We start from the raw sequence: 20,489 nt of genomic DNA on the forward strand, positions 1-20,489 counted from the left end.
TTCCTGGGTTTGGAGGGACTTTTTTGGTTTTGTTTGCTTTGGCTTGGGACATACATTTAAATCCTTGGGTCCCTAAGGCCCCATTTCATCTCTGCATCGCTGGGCTGCCCAGTCTCCACTCCAGCAGGAAGCCCAGCTCCTGTGGGCTGAGAGAAGATATCACCACCGTTACAACCCAGGTGGTCCATGGCAGGTAACTGAGCTGACGAAGGGGCAGGTAGAGCTTTGGAATGGGGCTGAGAGAGAAAGGCTTCGTAGGATAAAAGGATAAGAATAAAAATCATTTAGATTTATCTTTGCCAGGCTTGATGCCAAGTCCTTTTCGGGAACTTTCTCTTTCTTTTCTTTTCCCCAACAGTCCCATCATAACAGCCCTTTCTACAGGTAGAGAAATGGACAGAGAGTTTAAGGCATTTTCTCAAGGTCGGCCAGCTAGTGAGCAGCAGAGCTGAGAGCAGAACTCAGGAGCTGACTAAAGAGCACAGGACCTTACCCTCTATGGGGTCTGTTTCTCTGGGAAAGCGAAACCCTCCTGACTGCCCACAGAAGGCCCCAACACGTGGGTAAGACGGATGCTGTTAACGGGAGCCACCTGGGACTCTGCTCCTGTACCTGGACCCAGCAGGAACCGGAGGGGTAATAAATAGGCAGGATCATAGGCGTCTCCTCAGCCTCACAATCTCTGGAGGTGGGAGGGCGCCGCTCCGGCTTTGAAAGTGAGTATGAAGCAAATGCTAGAAGAGGCGGCATTTTCCTCTGTTCACCTGACACACCTGATTCTTTGAAATACTCCGTGGCCGCGGCCGTGCTGGAAACTGGAGCTGCAGGGAGAGAGCAGCTTTAGATTTAAGCTCAAAGATGGGCTCAGAAGGTGGAACTAGCGTCTCCCCCTCCAATGCTTGAGGCTCTCAACTTGAGCTGAGCCACAGGTTTTCAGGTTCATCCCGACGGGTCCACAGCCGGTTCCTGAGTGGCGTCGGGCCTGGGCTCCTGGGTGGGTGACGGCTGTGGGGGATCATGGGGTACTTGTTTTTTTTTCTCTTTCTACTCTCTCCCATTACAAGAACTACCCAGGGCAGAGTGGGAAACAGGGCACGACAAACGTCAAGGGAAAAGCCAGCCTTCTCATTCCGGTAACGGGGACCAGCTTTGGATGTGGAAGACTCAAGGTGGCTCACGCCTGGGCATGCTCCCTGGCTGTGAGATGCCAGCAAGGCCACCGGGCGCCCGGCTGCCTCAGCCTTGGGCTCAGGCTGGGTTTGAGATGGGTTGAGGCTGGTGGAGGCGGACCACTGCTCTAGGGGAAAGGACTCTGGCCACAGGGAACTGGGGAGGAGGCCAGATGCTTGAGGAGCTGTGGGCCTTGTGTGGACCTTTCAGAGGGGCCGGAGTTAGCGTTAGGGTTGGCACTCTATGGCGTAGGGATTGCATTTGTCACACTACCCAGTCCCACTGCGCCTTTGGCCCCATGTAGAATCTGGTTACGGAGGCTTTGTTCAGTTACTCAAGACCAAAGCTCTGAATTCGCAGCCCATATGTCACTGAGTTAGAAAGTCTGCCTCTGAGTGGAGAAGGGCCAGGGAAAGTTCCCCCAGGGAAAGCTGGAACCGTCCTACCCGTGACCCTCCTCCACCTTGGGGCTGATCTCTTCCCCTCCCTGGCCTCAGTTTCTGCATCTGTAGGTGGTTAGGGGTGAGTGTCAGACCTCACTGGATAGTTTATGACGCTGCCTCAGATAAAGGTTCTAGAAGCAGCCAAAGTATCATGGTCGCTTGAGGGAGGCTTGAAGCCCATGCCTGCTCCCCGGGATGACGGAGGGCGTGGAGCGAGGTGTCCTCTCCGTCACAGGCGGAGCTCCCCTCTGCGGCAGGCCATGGGGTGTTGGTGGCAGCTCCTGCTGGGGCTGTGGGCAGTCCCACCCACGTGGGCTGGGCGCGAGCTGCTCAACGTCTGCATGAACGCCAAGCCCCACAAGCCAGCGCCCAGCCCGGAGGCCAAGCTCTACGAGGAGGTATGGAAGCCGGAACTGGCACGGGGTGCAGGGTGGGTGGAGGCTCAGGGAAGGGACACAAAGGCCAAGACGGCTTCTGAATCCCTATCCATCTTGACTCGTTTGGTTCCCTAGGTTGGGTTTTGGCAAAGGCCACTGGAGTAGGGGGGCTAATTGCCAGATGATTTACTATTTTCATCCCTGAGCTGCACGGCCACTCAGGGAGCAGGGGCAGGTGGTGATCCTGGAGACTCATAGATATTCAGCCTAGATGCCAACAAGCAAGTTCCCCTCCTCTGCCCTCCCACCAGCAGGCCCTGGAAAAAAATAAGACTTAAGGGACCCCTCCCCAAGTCCCTAAAGGCAATTGACAGGGATGAGGGCGGAGGGGCATGGCTGGCATGTACCTATGAGCCCTTCTCAGCTGCAGGTGCCCTGCCCCAGGGCAACCCCACATTCCCCTGGGTCTTGGGGACAACCCTGCTACCGCCCCCCCAGGATCTGAGACCTTGAAAGCCCCATTCCTAGGGGACTCACAGTCTGTTGCGCGGAGGCCAGTGTGCAGGTGCCCTTTGGGTGTGAGTATTGACAATTTATCGGCATTCCTTCTATCCAGCGGTCGCTGGCCTAAAGGCATCCCACTTGCCGGGTCCTCTTCTAGGGGACATTTTTACCTTTCTGGCCCAGACACTCCTCAACCCTCTGCCCCTACTCTCCATGCCTTTTGCCTCTTCATCCACCTTCAGTGCATCCCCTGGAAGGACAGTGCCTGCTGCACGGCCAACACGAGCTGGGAAGCCCACCTGGATGTGTCCCTGCTCTACAACTTCAGCTTGGTTCACTGCGGATTGATGATGCCGGACTGTCAGAAGCACTTCCTGCAGGCCATCTGCTTCTACGAGTGCTCCCCCAACCTGGGGCCTTGGATCCAGCGGGTGGGAAGAAGTGGGCGGGGGTGGGTGGGCAGGAGACATGTCCATCAATGCCCTGTTCGTAAGAGCCTGAGCTGCAGGATGCTAGCAGGAACAGGAGATGCTGTCCCCCCTACGGACAAGAGCAGAGTCAGAGGCCGCTGTGGGGGACACAGATGGAGAGGAAGTCACCTCTGGCCCTAGAGAATGGCATGCATGCGGAGTGGTCACAGGAGAGCAGCAGGATGGAGGGACAATTTGAGTCACATCTTCTGTTTGTAGGAACAGGGCTGTGTACAAACTATTTAACCCAGCCTCAGTATTCTCATTTGTAAAATAATATTTAGTGACGTCATAAGAGAATATGTTCCGATGGTACCTGACCCAAGTTCCATTGCAGCTATTGATAGTCCTCAAATGGGTGCTTGTATAATTCTCGTCTCTTGCTATGCCCGCACTCAGCTGGACCCGCGTGGGCAGGCGGAGCGGATTCTGGATGCGCCCCTGTGCCGGGAGGACTGTGAACAGTGGTGGGCTGACTGCCGCACATCCTACACCTGCAAATCCAACTGGCACGGAGGCTGGACCTGGAGTCGGGGTGAGTGATGCTAAGCAGGGCCCGGGAGGGCAGGCGCAAGCCCTCTGCTCCCCCGGGGCAAATGATGGGGATGTGAGGACAGGAGTGGGTAAGTTGTCCGTGCCTGGATCTCCCCTCAGGGAAGCCCCGCTGCCCTGCCAGGGCCCTCTGCCGCCCTTTCCTGCATTACTTCCCCACCCCGGCTGACCTATGTGAGAAGATCTGGAGCAACTCCTTCAAGGCAAGCCCGGAGCATAGGACCAGCGGGCGGTGTCTGCAGAAGTGGTTCAAGCCTGCCGGGGGCAACCCCAATGTGGCTGTGGCCCGCCTCTTCGCCAGCCCTGCCTCGTCCTGGGGGCTCTCTGACATGCTCCTGGCTTTCTCTCTGTTCCTGCTGCTTCTTTCCCGAGAGCCGCTCCTCCTTGCACACACTCCTGCGCTCCCCCAGCTGTGGGCCAGGCCCGGCCACGGCAGCCTCCTTCCTTAGGACCTTCCTGAAACGAGCAGCACGGGCTGGGGGCTTGTGCCTGAGCCTCCCAGGTTCGGTTCTGCTCTGCTGCACCTTCCTGGCCTGGAAGGCAGCTGGGGGCTGGGAAGCCACCGGTGACCATCCCCTCCTGTCTTAAGGATGGGGGACTCTGAGGTGGGACTGAAGGCCCTTCTCATCCAGTGCACACCCACCCCCTACCCAGTAGAGCTGATGGTGACTGCCCTGGCCTCCCCTCCCACGATGGTGTCTCCAACAACACAGCAGTCGACCTTTCCTTCTGCCTGACCCACTCTGTCCTAGCTCTGTGGTCAGGGGTTGGGCTGCAAGAAGCAGAGCGGGTTTGCCCTCTGCACTGAAATCTCCTAGTTGGTTGTTACTTTCCTAATGATGATAAACGTCTTAACACATGCCAGGCCCTCTCGTTACATCCTCACAACAGCTCTCTGGTGGGAGTGCTTTCAACACTCCCTTTTCTTCAATAAGCAACACACCATAAAAAAGACCCAAAGCCGGGACAACCATGGTGCCACCCAGACCATCGGCTTTGTTTTGGGCACCAAGATTGAAGCAGCTGTCTCAGGGGCTTTTGGCTTCCCCTCTTCTTTTTAACTCCGGAACCGCAACATGCTGGTCTGAAATGCTGGAAACTTAAGTTCTAATGTCTTTATACCACTTTCTGTATGACTTTTGGCAAGTCCTTTGACCTTCATTTAAGACTGTCGTGGTTTCCCTCTGCTGGAGGAATGAGAAAGTTTGGACCAGATGATTTTAACTTACGGAAAGAAAAGGAAAAAGGCAGTGCCGTTGTTTTTTGGGATACAGACAGTGCTTCTCGGGCAGTGCCGTGTCCTAAAGACTGAGGGAGAAGAGGCAGAACTGAACCCGAGAAGGGACATCAAGACAGCCTTCACATCCCGCCTGTAAGTGGACCGACAGCCGACGCACCCACTCAGAACCTTCTGGAGCCTGAAGCCCAGCAGCGTCCCAGCATAGATGGTGCCTTCCCACAACCTTTTCTTTGCCAAAGAGAGGCTTCTAATATGTCTGCAGTTGAGTTAGAAAAGGCAACCAAGGTCACCCCCGTCCCTCCCACACTTACCTTGAACGTGCTCATTCACTGCGTAAAGCCCAAGCCTATTACACGCAGGACACACGAGATCTAAAACTTATGAAGAGAGTCCAGTAAGTGAGGTGCTCAAAGTCTGGAGAAGGAAGCAGACAGCAGCAGTGGTGACAAAGCACTTCAGCCTGCAGGAACGCCTGGGCCGGGGTGGGGTAGGAAGGCCTCACAAAAAGGGTGAGGCTTGAGCCTGGGTGAAGAAGGGTCACTTCACTGAGAACAGGGAGGAAATGCGAGACAAAACCCAGCCGGGTCCCCAAGGCATGAACTGTATGAAGCAGGACCTTTCATTTTTCTTCAATCAATCAATCAATCAATTGTGGCTTCAAAAATATGTATAGGTAACATCTCTTGAGAGTTGAGGACTGAATGAAGTGTCTGAGAGTGTATCTTTGGTAATAAAGCTGAGAGTTTAATGAGGTTTTGTTTTTTAGTGTTTTTAGGTATAAATATAAAAATTAGTCAAAGTAGGGTTAAAGTTGAGACACACAAAGGAAGACTAGTTCTGGGAGCCCTAATAACTCTTACTATTTATTTATTTATTTATTTGCGGTACGTGGGCGTCTCACTGTTGTGGCCTCTCCCGTTGCGGAGCACAGGCTCCGGACGCGCAGGCTCAGCGGCCATGGCTCACGGGCCCAGCCTCTCCCGCGGCATGTGCGATCTTCCCGGACCGGGGCACGAACCCGTGTCCCCTGCATCGGCAGGCGGACTCTCAACCACTGTGCCACCAGGGAAGCCCTGTTACTATTTATTGATTACTCTGTGCCTGAGGCTCTGCTAAGCTCCTTACATGCATTAGTTCATTTGATCCTCACAAAAGCCCTGAGAGGTACTCTTGCACCCCATTTTTCAAATTAGGATAGAAGCATGTGGGTTTGAAACCAGGTAAATGTGACCCCAGAGTCCCAGCTCGTAAGGCTTACACTGAACATCCTGGCAGGTCGTTGAGTGGGGCTGGGGCAGACGTGGGGAATGGAGGGAGGGAGGCTGGTTCCAGACAGGTCATGGTCAGGAAGGAGACTGATCTCTCTCTCCATATGTGGTTGTGAGGAGTGTTGAGTTTCAAGCAGTGGAGTGGAACCGTCAGATTTGCAGCTAGATTGTTTGCTTTAATCAGAGTATCCTTGCACTTGGTTAAAACACATAGGTCAAATGATCTCTAACACACACTGAGCCACAGAGCCGCAGCTGGCCCCTAGGCCCCAGGGCCCCTGCCCAGAGGCTCCCACATCTAGCTACCGCCGGATCTAGCTATGAGAAAGTTACAAAAGGTGTCTTATCTTTCTGCCACACATTCAGACTATTTTTTTGCTCTCTGTTCTGTTAGTTTTTCAACTTAATCTTCCAATCTTTGTAATTTTGGAAATCCATTTTTAATTTCCAGGAAACTTTTTTTTAACTCCGTTGTTCTTCACAGCCTGCTGTTTTTTGGTTTTATGGCCGTAATATCTTCTCATATCTCACTGAAGATCTAGTTAGAATTTTTTTTATACATTTATTTTATTTTTGGCTGTGTTGGGTCTTTGTTGCTGCGCGCAAGCTTTAGGGGCAGGGGCTTCAGTAATTGTGGCACGCGGGCTCAGTAGTGGTGGCTCGCGGGCTCTAGAGCGCAGGCTCAGTAGTTGTGGTGCACAGGCTTAGTTGCTCCGCGGCATGTGGGATCTTCCTGGACCAGGGACCGAACCCGTGTCCCCTGCATTGGCAGGTGGATTCTTAACCACTGCACCACCAGGGAAGCCCTAATTAGAATTTTTTTTAAAGCTTGTTTCTAGTCTCTGAATGTCCTGTTTTCTCCAAGGTCAATCTGTTTATCTTGATCTCCTGTGTGCTGCTGGTTTTCTCGTGTGTGGTGACCTTGGCTGTGTGTCCATATTTAAGAATGAGTCACTGGGTTGATTTTTCTTTCCAAGCGGTATAGGTGTCCTCCATGGTTGTATATGTGGGTCTCCTCTCCCCCGACTAACAAAGCTGATGGGGAGTTCTGGGTACGTGGGGAGGGTTCGTTGACTGGAAGACTTTGCTTCCGAGTGTGGAAATGATGAAAACCCACCAAGTGAGAACGAGCAAAGCCTCTTTATTCAGAGCTTGCTATAGCAAAGGAGTCAGCCACCGTTACTTGCATTTTAGCAGAGACTCAAAGGAGGAAGTTTTAGAGTGGAAAAGAGAGAAGGTTTCAGGGGTGCCCTGATTAGAGGCTGTTGGCATGGGGAAGCTGGAGGTCGGCTAACAAAGCGGGTCCTCCGGTGATTGGTTACAGGGGCATAATTGGCTTTCTCTGATTGCCCCTCAGTTGAGAGGAGAGAGAAAAATCAAAGAAGCTGTTAGCTCTTAATCAAGTCCTGGCTATGAGGAGCTGATTGTTAGAGGGATTACTGTTTGGCTTCCTGGGCTGTTTGTGAAGATAGTTGTGTAACTTCCTATCACTCTGACTTATAGATAGTCGGCTGGCTTTCTGGGCTGATTACTGCGGATGATGGATTAGAATTCTATTTTTATATACATCTGGCCATTGTCCATTTGCAGTCTCAAGACTGAGTTGGCTGGAGCTAGGTTGGAGCGCAGACCCCCTCGAGTACTGGAATAAGGATGGTTCTTTCTGGGGTGCCAGCGTCAGATACTTCATCATATGTACAACTGCAGCACTGCCCAGATTTTAACTTAGAGAACGTCTTCCAGGATCCCCCAACCTCAGGGGTTACAGTTAGGTTGCCTGAGCTCTAGATTTGGGCAGAGGTCACAGGAGGGAGCATGTAGTATTTCTCTCTCTGCTCCCACACCCGCCAACTCAGAGCCTCTCCGAGGTTCTGCCCCACAGGTCAGCTCCTTCTGCTGCAGCTGCTTCTTCCTCCTCTGGCAACCCCTGGTTCCCTTGGTGTGTTTTCCTGTGTTTTTCATCTTCTAAATATTTGTTGAAATCTCTTGTTCAGTGATGGTTTCCTTCGCACTCTCTTAGTAAGGGAACACTTAGAAATAAACAATCAGGGGATATGGGGATATATGTATGCATAGCTGATTCACTTTGTTGTACAGCAGAAACTAACACAACATTGTAAAGCAATTATACTCCAATAAAGATGTATTTAAAAAAAAAGAAAGAATCATTTTAGCGAGATCCCAGTTAGTCATTCCACCTTCGATAACCAGCAGCTGCAGATTTTTTAAAGATCGCATTGTTGTGTAATAAAGTAGATTAAAATTGGGGCCAGACTGAAGACAAGGAGGCTGAGGACAATGTGTAGGATGAATTTGCACATGGGGAATGAAATAAGAAATGCAGGTGATAGGAACCTAATTGTGAGTTATGCTCTAGGAGGTATTATGTCAGGCTACAGGAGAGACAGTGGACCAGAAAGGTATAAGTTCAAGAACTATGAGGAAGATAGCACCTAGAGAAATTTGGGCCATACTTGTGTATACAGTGCCACAAAGCAGGTGTAAGATGAAATGTGGGAGAGAACTATCTCAAAGGAATCAACCATCTTGGATAATTTGACTGTGACACTCCCGTTTATAAGAGGTCCTTTCCCTAGCCTAGGCTGTGCTAGGTCTTGGGTGGGAGGGGAGATGGCAGAGGGCATTCCTTCTACTGGATGCAACCCGGTCAACTCTTCCACTATGGGAACATCAAACTCTATTCAAGTCCTTCCTCAGAGAATTCTGGGGAGTCCTAGGTAGCAGGTGAAAAACAAAACAAAATGGCCCTCTTTTGTATGCATCCCTTGCTTTAAGATTCCTTTCTGAGTAAATCTCCTCAGTAAGACCCCTTCCCCGAGTGCAGAAGTCCCTGCAGCCTGACATTCATGCCCTAAGATCTTGTTCCCAGACCACTCCTCTGCTGCCTGAAAAGGGTGACCACCCTTCCCATTCCTCTGCCACCATGTCCCTGCCCAGTCCTTTCCCCATCCAATCTCCACTGACCCACTCCACAAAAATTACTGCTTCCTTGGGTACTCGCCAATGTCCCATTGCTTTTGCTATTGGGGGACCAAGATTTGGAGACTTTTCTGGTGTCCCAGACTGGTGTCTTTCAAATTGGATCATACTTCCCAGCTCTGGCCCTTGAGACAGCTTGAGTACCCAGTCTCTTCTTGCATCCCAAGGAGGCAGTGTTCCTGCCAACAAAACCAATCACCCATTTTTCACTTTCCGTCCTTCCTTCTGTTCTGCTCAAGTCCATCCTCAGATTTACCTTCCCCAAAAATCAGAAATCACTTTCAGTATTGCTTTTGCCACAAATGAACCACATAGAAAAATCTGGAGGAAGAGAGAGGCCTTCCCAGGGAGGAGGGACTGCTGATAGGCTTGGAGATGCTGGTGGGATGTCAGTACGGAGATGTCCATCAAATAATTGGCTTGGGGTGCACGAGAGAGGTCAGGGCTGGAGTCGAGCATTTTGGAATCACTTTCCTGGAAGTGTTACTTGGAGTCGTGGAAGTAGGTGAGTTCTAAGAAAAATGTAGAGAGGAAAACAGAACACTTGTGGAGTGTCTCTGGCATACCTGCAAGTTGGAAGATGACAGGTGAAATTGTTACCAAACTCAGGTCCAGCTGCTCACCACTTGAAAATCAATACCCGAGAGAGAGGCAAGTGCTCGTAGAAAGGAAAGTTGCTTTTCATCGGAAAGCTGGCAATCTGGGGGAGAAGGCAGACCCACACCCTCAAAACCAACTCTGAAGATTCTGCTCAGCCATGAAAGTTTTTAAAGGGAAAAGGGACGTAATCTCAGTTAATCATTGAGATAGGGAATCAGATTCATCATCATCTCCCACTGCACGCAGGCTTGTCAACTTCTTGTGATCTTTCTTTAGATGCTATTCTTGTTCACACACTTTGTTCACGAGATTACTAAAGGGGAAGCTAAGCAATAGATCTGGTCATCTGTTAATTACTTATTAATTTCTATTTCTTTGATCTACAGAAATAACCAAGAGTTTAGGCAAAGTATTGTGTGATCAAAATATTTGAAAGTTGTGCTTGGGCCAGAGATGAGTAGAGCATGGGGGTGCCTGATGTAAAAGTTAGTTACAACGTAACTTTGCTAAAGTGACAAGAGAAGGGGTTTCCTACTGAGGGCAGTTTCCTGCAAAGAGCTGCTTACAAATAGAAGCTAGTGAAGGGACAGGAAGCAGAAGCCAGGGGTAGGAGAGCAATGCAAAGAACTGTATCTCAGAGGGGCAATGTCATATTCTGAGTTGCCATCATATATTAATTAATTCATAAATGACTATTGGGTTATTACTCTGTGCTAGACACTGCTGGTCCTAGGGACTGAAGGACTGAATATACAAATGAACAATGACTAGACTGTATATAAAACTAAGATTATGCCCCATAACCTGTAACAACCAGTGAGGGAAGCCAACCTACTACCTGTGATACTCAGTCCAAGAAGTCAAACTATTTTCTACAACAACCAGTCTAGGAAGCCAAATAATAACCCTTCTAACAATCAGCTCTAAATGGCCAGACTTGATTAAGCACTGATAGCATCTCTGGTTTTGGCCCCTATTTCCAACTTAAGACCAACTGGAGAAAGCCAGAGAGTCTTCTCTAACCAATCGCATCAATGCCTCATTTCTAGTTAGCATGCCTACAGCATCCCCATGCTAACAGCCTCCAATCAGGGCATACCTGAAGCCTTCTATTTTTTCCAGTGTTCTGCCTACCTTTTAGGCTCTGCCAAAATTCAAGTGATGGTGGCTGACTCCCTTGCAAGCTCTTAATAAACAGGTTTTGCTTGTTCTTATCTGGTTGCTCTTCATTTATTTCCATAGATACAATAATGAACAGGGCAAACATAATTCCAGTCCTTAGGGAACTTAAATAGTAATGAGGGATACAGTAGAAATATGAGTAAACAATACAAATTAAAATAACTACAAATGAGACAATTGTTAGGAAGGAAGCATACAAGAGACTCAGAGAGGGTTGGGGAGCATGTTTGTAAGATAAATAAAAAGTGCTAGTGGAGGTAAACTTAAAAGAGGACAGAAGAACTGGGGAGATAAGTTCAAGGGTGGTGGGTAAACTAGGGTATAAACAGAAGGATTAACCTTGGGAAGGAAGTGGGCTACTTTTTCCACTAAAATAGGAGAAGAGAGAAAATGTGAGAAGGCAATTTCAGAATTAAAATGCTTCAAATTTCCCCTGTTATGGCTGTTAGTATTTGCCTTATGTATTGAGGTGCTCCTAGGCTGGGTGCATAAATATTTACAATTGTTATATCTTCTTCTTGGATTGATCCCTTGATCATTATGTAGTGTCCTTCTTTGTCTCTTGTAATAGTCTTTGTTTTGAAGTCTATTTTGTTTGATATGAGAACTGCTACTCCAGGTTTCTCTTGATTTCCATTTGCATGCAATATCTTCTTCCATCCCCTCACTTTCAGTCTGTATGTGTCCCTAGGTCTGAAGTGGGTCTCTTGTAGACAGCATATATACGGGTCTTGTTTTTGTAACCATTCAGCCGGTCTATGTCTTTTGGAGCATTTAATCCATTTACATTTAAGATAATTATCAATATGTATGTTCCTATTACCATTTTCTTAATTGTTTTGGGTTTGTTATTGTAGGTCTTTTCCTTCTCTTGTTTCCTGCCTAGAGAAGTTCCTTTAGCATTTGTTGTAAAGCTGGTTTGGTGGTGCTGAACTCTCTTAGCTTTTGCTTGTCTGTAAAGGTTTTAATTTCTCTGTCAAATCTGAATGAGATTCTTGCTGCGTAGAGTAATCTTGGTTGTAGGTTTTTCCTTTTCATCACTTTAAATATGTCTTGCCACGCCCTTCTAGCTTGCAGAGTTTCTGCTGAAAGATCAGCTGTTAACCTTATGGGGATTCCCTTGTATGTTATTTGTTGTTTTTCCCTTGCTGCTTTTAATATTTTTTCCTTGTATTTAATTTTTGATAGTTTGATTAATATGTGTCTTGGCATGTCTCTCCTTGGATTTATCCTGTATGGGACTCTCTGTGCTTCCTGGACTTGATTAACTATTTCCTTTCCCATATTAGGGAAGTTTTCAACTATAATCTCTTCAAACATTTTCTCAGTCCCTTTCTTTTTCTCTTCTTCTTCTGGGACCCCTATAATTCAAACGTTGGTGCATTTAATGTTGTTCCAGAGGTCTCTGAGACTGTCCTCAATTCTTCTCATTTTTTTTTTTTCTTTATTCTGCTCTGCAGTAGTTATTCCCACTATTTTTTCTTCCAGGTCACTTATCCGTTCTTCTGCCTCAGTTATTCTGCTATTGATCACTTCTAGACAGAATAGGGGACTTTAACACCCCACTTTCACCAATGGACAGATCATCCAAAATGAAAATAAATAAGGAAACACAAGCTTTAAATGATACATTAAACAAGATGGACTTAATTGATATCTGTAGGACATTCCATCCAAAAACAACAGAATACACTTTCTTCTCAAGTGCTCATGGAACATTCTCCAGGATAGATCATAACTTGTGTCACAAATCAAGCCTTGGTAAATTTGAGAAAATTGAAATCATATCAAGTATCTTTTCCAACCACAACGCTATGAGACTAGATATCAATTACAGGAAAAGATCTGTAAAAAATACAAATACATGGAGGCTAAACAATACACTACTTAATAACCAAGAGATCATTGAAGAAATCAAAGAGGAAATCAAAAAACACCGAGAAAAAAATGACAGTGAAAACACAATGACCCAAAACCTATGGGATGCAGCAAAAGCAGTTCTAAGAGGGAAGATTATAGCGATACAATCCTACCTCAAGAAACAAGAAACATCTCAAATAGACAACCTAACCTTACACATAAAGCAATTAGAGAAAGAACAGAAAAACCCCAAAGTTAGCAGAAGGAAAGAAATCGTAAAGATCAGATCAGAAATAAATGAAAAGGAAATGTAGGAAACAATAGCAAAGATCAATAAAACTAAAAGCTGGTTCTTTGAGGAGATAAACAAAATTGATAAACCATTCACCAGACTCATCAAGAAAAAAAGGAAGACTCAAATCAATAGAAGTAGAAATGAAAAAGGAGAAGTAACAACTGACACTGCAGAAATACAAAGGATCATGAGAGATTACTACAAGCAACTCTATGCCAATAAAATGGACAACCTGGAAGAAATGGACAATTTCTTAGAAATGCACACCTTTCTGAGACTGAACCAGGAAGAAATAGAAAATGTGAACAGACCAATCACAAGCACTGAAATTGAATGTGTGATTAAAAATCTTGCAACAAACAAAAGCCCAGGACCAAATGGCTTCACAGGCGAATTCTATCAAACATTTAGAGAAGAGCTAACATCTATCCTTCTCAAACTCTTCCAAAATATAGCAGAGGGAGGAACACTCCCAAACTCATTCTACAAGGCCACCATCACCCTGATACCAAAACCAGATAAAGATGTCACAAAGAAAGAAAACTACAGGCCAATATCACTGATGAACATAGATGCAAAAATCCTCAACAAAATACTGGCAAACAGAATCCAACAGCACATTAAAAGGATCATACACCATGATCAAGTGGGGTTATTCTCAGAAATGCAAGGATTCTTCAATATACGCAAATCAATCAATGTGATACACCATATTAACAAATTGAAGGAGAAAAACCATATGATCATCTCAATAAATGCAGAGAAAGCTTTTGACAAAATTCAAGATGAAAACCCTCCAGAAAGTAGGCAAAGAGCGTACTTACCTCAACATAATAAAGTCCATATATGACAAACCCACAGCCAACATCATCCTCAATGGTGAAAAACTGAAAGCATTTCCACTAAGATCAGGAACAAGTCAAGGTTGCCCACTCTCAGCACTATTATTCAACATAGTTTTGGAAGTTTTAGCCACAGCAATCAGAGAGGAAAAAGAAATAAAAGGAATCCAAATCGGAAAAGAAGAAGGAAAACTGTCATTGTTTGCAGATAACATGATACTATACCCAGAGAATCCTAAAGATGCTACCAGAAAACTACTAGAACTAATCAATGAGTTTGGTAAAGTAGCAGGATACAAAATTAATGCACAGAAATCTTTTGCATTCCTATACACTAATGATGAAAAATCTGAAAGTGAAATTAAGAAAACACTCTCATTTACCATTGCAACAAAAAGAATAAAATATCTACGAATAAACCTACCTAAGGAGACAAAAGACCTGTATGCAGAAAATTATAAGACACTGATAAAAGAAGTTAAAGGTGATACAGGGCTTCCCTGGTGGTGCAGTGGTTAGGAGTCCGCCTGCCAATGCAGGGGACATGGGTTCGAGCCCTGGTCTGGGAAGATCCCACATGCCACGGAACACCTAAGCCCCAGCACCATAACTACTGAGTCTGTGCTCTAGAGCCTGCGAGCCACAATTACTGAGCTCACATGCCACAACTACTGAAGCCCATGTGCCTAGAGCCCTTACTCTGCAACAAGAGAAGCCACTACAATGAGAAGCCCGCACACCACATGGAAGAGTAGCCCCCGCTAGCTGAAACTAGAGAAAGCCCCCGCAGAGCCACGAAGACCCAATACAGCGAAAAATAAATAAATTAAATAAATAAATTTTTTTAAAAAGGTGATACAAATAGATGGAGAGATATACCATGTTCTTGGATTGGAAGAATTAACATTGTGAACATGAGTATACTACCCAAAGCAATCTACAGATTCAATGCAATCCCTATCAAACTACCACTGCCATTTTTCACAGAACTAGAACAAAAAATTTCACAGTTTGTATGGAAACACAAAAGACCCCAAATAGCCAAAGCAATCTTGAGAAAGAAAAACGGAGCTGGAGGAATCAGGCTCCCTGACTTCAGACTATACTACAAAGCTACAGTAATCAAGACAGTATGGTACTGGCACAAAAACAGAAATATAGATCAATGAAACAGGATAAAAAGCCCAGAGATAAACCCATGCACATATGGTCAACTTATCTTTGATAAAGGAGGCAAGAATACACAGTGGAGAAAAGACAGTCTCTCCAATAAGTGGTGCTGGGAAAACTCTACAGCTACATGTAAAGAATGAAATTAGAACACTCCCTAACACCATACACAAAAATAAACTCAAAATGGATTAAAGACCTAAAAGTAAGGCCAGACACTATCAAACTCTTAGAGGAAAACATAGGCAGAACACTCTATGAAATAAATCACAGCAAGATCCTTTTTACCCACCTCCTAGAGAAATGGAAATAAAAACAAAAATAAACAAATGGGACCTAATGAAACTTGAAAGCTTTTGCACAGCAAAGGAAACCATAAACAAGACGAAAAGACAACCCTCAGAATGGGAGAAAATATTTGCAAATGAAGTAACTGACAAAGGATTAATGTCCAAATTTTACAAGGAGCTCATGCAGCTCAATATCAAAACAACAAACAACCCAATCCAAAAATGGGCTGAAGACCTAAATAGACATTTCTCCAAAGAAGATATACAGATTGCCAACAAGCACATGAAAGAATGCTGAACATCATTAATCATTAGAGAAATGCAAATCAAAACTACAATGAGATATCATCTCACACTGGTCAGAATGGCCATCATCAAAAAATCTACAAACAATAAATGCTGGAGAGGGTGTGGAGAAAAGGGAACCCTCTTGCACTGTTTGTGGGAATGTAAATCGATACAGCCACTATGGAGAACAGTATGGAGCTTCCTTAAAAAACTAAAAATAGAACTACCATATGACACAGCAATACCACTCCTGGGCATATACCCTGAGAAAACCATAATTCAAAAAGAGTCATGTATCACAATGTTCATTGCAGCTCTATTTACAATAGCCGGGACATGGAAGCAACCTAAGTGTCCATCAACAGATGAATGGATAAAGAAGATGTGGCACATATATACAATGGAATATTACTCAGCCATAAAAAGAAATGAAATTGAGTTATTTGTTGTTAGGTGGATGGACCTAGAATCTGTCATAGCGATTGAAGTAAGTCAGAACGAGAAAAACAAATACCGTATGCTAACACATATATATGGAATCTAAGAAAAAAAAAAACGTCATGAAGAACCTAAGGGCAAGATAGGAATAAAGATGCAGACCTACTAGAGAATGGACTTGAGGATATGGGGAGGGGGAAGGGGAAGCTGGGACAAAGTGAGAGAGTGGCATGGACATATATAGACTACCAAATGTAAAATAGATAGCTAGTGGGAAGTAGCCGCATAGCACAGGGAGATCAGCTCACTGCTTTGTGACCACTTAGAGGGGTGGGATAGGGAGGGTGGGAGGGAGGGAGACACAGGAGGGAAGAGATATGGGGATATATGTATATGTATAACTGATTCACTTTGTTATAAAGCAGAAATTAACACACCATTGTAAAGCAATTATACTCCAATAAAGATGTTAAAATAAATAAATAGTTAAATAAATTAAAATGCTTCAAATATAAACCATTGAATCAATTAACATTAGGGGCTTTGCCACGGGCTGGTAGTTTGGAAGCTCAAACCCCTGGGCTAGTGGCAGCATTCCAGCCAAAGTGTGAAGCCTGAGCAGCTGCTCTGCACTTCCTTCTCTCCAAATTCACAGCTCAGGCAGCTTGTGTATCTTTACCCACACCATCTGTGGAAAGTTTCCAGAGGATCAAAATCCACTCAAGGGTGAGATTCAAAAACTGAGACAGGATTTTTTTCAGGGCCAGGACATTTCATGAGTAGAGAGGCTAAGATTTGGCACTAGCAATGAAAAAGCCAAATATTTAAATTCATCCCAGCCTTTTCTGAGCTCTGCATCTGTCTATAGAGACAGGGGCTGTGGTTCCCCATCACTGAATAGCCACTGAAACTGCTGGGCTCCAGTCCTCTGACTCCTGCTTTGCAGAAGAAGAACCTAGAACTTACCAGTCTCTGATTACTTGGATTCTAGGGTGAAGTTTGGAAGGAAGGAGCAATTTTCCCTGGAGTGGATCCTGGTGCCTTAGCAGAGAGCTCCAGGAAGCTAGATAATAGATGGGGACAAAGGGAAGCAGACAGAAGGGGCCCATTTCTCACCAATGGCTAAGTTCGGAGTTTATCCTCTGTGGACATAAGTCAGTGTGTTCCCCCCCACACCCCAAGAGCATCAAAATAGCTACAGCAAGACATTAAGTAATATATGTTGCTATGGTTTTGTTATTAAGTAAGAGGTATAACATCACCCAGTTCTAACCCATTTCTCAGCCATGGTCCCTCCAAGGAAGTCTAGAGGTGGACCTCTGGAGGGACCAATATTTGTCTTGCACATGATTTAATAATTTTTAAAAATAACTGAAAAATTGATGTGTGAAAGTAATGAGTAAGATGGAAATTAGAGTGAATATCGTAATAATTTTGGTGAGAAGAACTTTCTGAAACCAGTGGCTATAAAGTAAAAATTCATAGATTTACTAATATTTTTTAAAAACAAAGTAAAAAAGAAAGGGAAAGGGATTTTTAAAAACACTGTACACAAAGTTAAAAGGCAAATGAAAAACAGAGGGAAATATCTACAACACATAAACATAGATGTTAATATTCCTAATACAACAAGAATTTTTAAAAATCAGTTTAAAAATGTGACCACTCCAATTAAAATATGGGTAAAGGATTTGTATAGATAATTCACATTTAAAATAAAATATAAACTCCTTACTATGGCCTTATAGCTTCTACAGATCTTCTGTTGTCTAGCTCTCTGAGCTAAGCTCCTAAAACTTTCTCTCCTGCTAACCACTGTCTAGCCACATGGGATTTCTTCTAGTCCTCAAATGAACTAGACTCATCCTTGCCTCAGAACATTTACACTTGCTGTTTCCTATTTCTGTTATGTTTTTGTCCCATATCTTTGCATACCTAGCTCTTTCTCATAATTTGGGTTATAGTTCAAAAATCACATCTTCAGAGAAATCTTCTGTAATTACCCAATATAGGAAAGTCCCCATCCCAAGTCATTCTTCATCACATCACCTTATCTTATTTTTTTATAGCTTGTATCAATATATGAAATTGTATATGTGTGTGTGTATGTGCGCGCACACTCCATCTCCCCCTACTCCCATTAGAAGACCAGCTTCATGAAGGAAGAGCCACCTATCTCTTTTTTATTGCAGTATCCCCAGCACATAAAACATTTCCTGGTGCATAGTAGAAGCTCATGACTGAATGAATGAAGAAAAATGAAAAAATATGATCAATAAACATGAACAAAGGTTTGATTCCATGGGTAATCAAAGAAATGCAAATTAAAACAATGAGAACTTTTTTAACCAATTAGACTGACAATAGTTAAAAAGAATGTGATACTGTATGCTGGTGGGGATGTAAATTGGTTGACACTTTATGGATGGTAAACTGGTAAAAAGCATCAGAATTTAAAATTTTCAAATAATTGAGCCACAATTCTATTTCTATGAAGAGTCCTAAGAGAAGATCACTTCTGCTTCAGACCAAAAATGATAAACCCTTAGATCCAAGAAGCTCTGTGAATCCCCAGCACAAGAAACATGAAGATAGCACCAAAACAAATCATAATAAAATTGTTCAAAATCTTAGATAAAGAGAAAATCTTAACAGCCAGAGGAAAAGAGATTCAATATATTCAGAGGAACAAAATTAAGGATGACAGCATATTTCTCATAGGAAACAATGCAAGTGAGGTGATAGTGGAGCAACGGCTTTAAAGCACTGAAAGAAAACTGTCAACCTACAATTCTATACCTAGAAAAAATATCTGTCTTGGGTTGACTTGTGCCCCCTACCCTTACAAATTCATATGTTGAAGTTCTAACCCCCCAGTAGCTCAGAATGTCATTGTATTTAGAGACAGGGCTTTTAAGATGTAATTAAAACAAAATGAGGTCATACGGATCGGCCCTAATCCAATATAACTGATGTCCTTATTAGAAGAAGAGATTAGGACACAGACTCAGTCTGAGGGACAACTAAGTGAGAACACAATGAGAAGGCAGAGAGAGAGAAACCTAGGCCTCAGGAGAAACCTAACACCTTGATCTTGGACCTCTGCCTTCTAGAAATGAGGGAAAATAAATCTCTGTTGTTTAAGACACCAGTCTGGTTATTTTGTTATGACAGCCCTAGAAAACTAATGTAATATCTTTTTTAAAATGAAGACAAAATACAGAGTTTTTAGATATACAAAGTATGAAAGAATTCATCACTAGCAGAACCACACAATTCAAAATATTAAACAGGCAGAAGGAAAATAATAAATTGAAATGTAGGTCTATACAAAGGAATGTGGAACAGTGGAAAGATTAACTACATGAGTAGGTATACGAGAGCTTTAAAAATTATTTAAATCTCTTTAAAAGAGTATCAGCTGTTTAAACAAAATAATAAATGTAATTTGGGGTTTGTAATATATGCAAAAGTCAAATGTATGACAATAATATTGGGTTGCCCAAAAAGTTCCATAAGATGGCTCTTTTTTCCATAAGATGGCTCTAGTAGCACTGAGTTGTCTTTAACGTCATTCAGAACAATTCTGTTAGATTGTATCATGACAGCTGTCATATAAGCATGCACTAAAAAAAAAAGCATCAAAATTGGTGAATTTTTGTGTAGCCATTTTAATATTGAAGATGGAAGAAAAAAAGCAACATTTTCGGCATATTATGCTTTATTATTTCAAGAACAGGTAAAAATGCAACTGAAACGCAAAATAAGATTTGTACAGTGTATGGAGAAGGTGCTGTGACTGAACATTTCAAAAGTGGTTTGCAAAGTTTCATACTGGAGGTTTCTCACTGGACGATGCTCCACTGTTGGGTAGACCAGTTGAAGTTGATAGTGATCAAATTGAGGCATTAATTGAGAACAACCAATGCCATAATATGCGGGAGATAGCCAACATATTCAAAATATCCAAATCAAGCACTGAAAACCATTTGCACCAGCTTGATTATATTCATTGCTTTGATGTTTGGGTTCCACATAAGTTAAGTGAAAAAAACCTTCTTGACTCTATTTCCACAGGAGATTCTCTACTTAAACATAATGAAAACGTTCCATTTTTAAAACAAATTGTAGTGGGCGATGACAAGTAGATACTGTACAATAATGTGGAACGGAAGAGATCCTGGGGCAAGTGAAATGAACCACCACCAACCACATCAAAGGCCGGTCTTCATCCAAAGAAGGTGATGTGTGTGTGGTGGGATTGGAAGGGAGTCCTCTATTATGAGCTCCTACTGGAAAACCAAATGATTAATTCCAACAAGTACTGCTCCCAATTAGAACAACTGAAAGTGGCACTCGACAAAAAATGTCCAGAATTAGCCAACATAAAACACATAATCTTCCATCAGGATAATGCAAGACTGCGTGTTTCTTTGATGACTAGGCAAAAACTGTTACAGCTTGGCTGGGAAGTTCTGATTCATCTGCTGTATTCACCAG

The 20,489-nt window shown here is 44.2% G+C and overlaps 1 protein-coding gene across 1 annotated transcript; it reads left to right on the forward strand.

The window, feature by feature from the left end:
- Positions 1–1,873: 1,873 nt before the first annotated feature.
- IZUMO1R (IZUMO1 receptor, JUNO) lies at positions 1,874–4,383 on the forward strand. The gene is made up of 5 exons (XM_049712947.1): positions 1,874–2,011; positions 2,737–2,949; positions 3,086–3,088; positions 3,364–3,499; positions 3,619–4,383. The coding sequence occupies exons 1-5, from the start codon at positions 1,874–1,876 to the stop codon at positions 3,963–3,965; spliced, it is 837 nt and encodes a 278-aa protein (XP_049568904.1). The 3' UTR covers positions 3,966–4,383.
- The last annotated feature ends 16,106 nt before the right edge of the window (positions 4,384–20,489 follow it).

This window comes from Orcinus orca, chromosome 8 (genome assembly GCF_937001465.1).
Source record: "Orcinus orca chromosome 8, mOrcOrc1.1, whole genome shotgun sequence".
NCBI lineage: Eukaryota > Metazoa > Chordata > Mammalia > Artiodactyla > Delphinidae > Orcinus > Orcinus orca.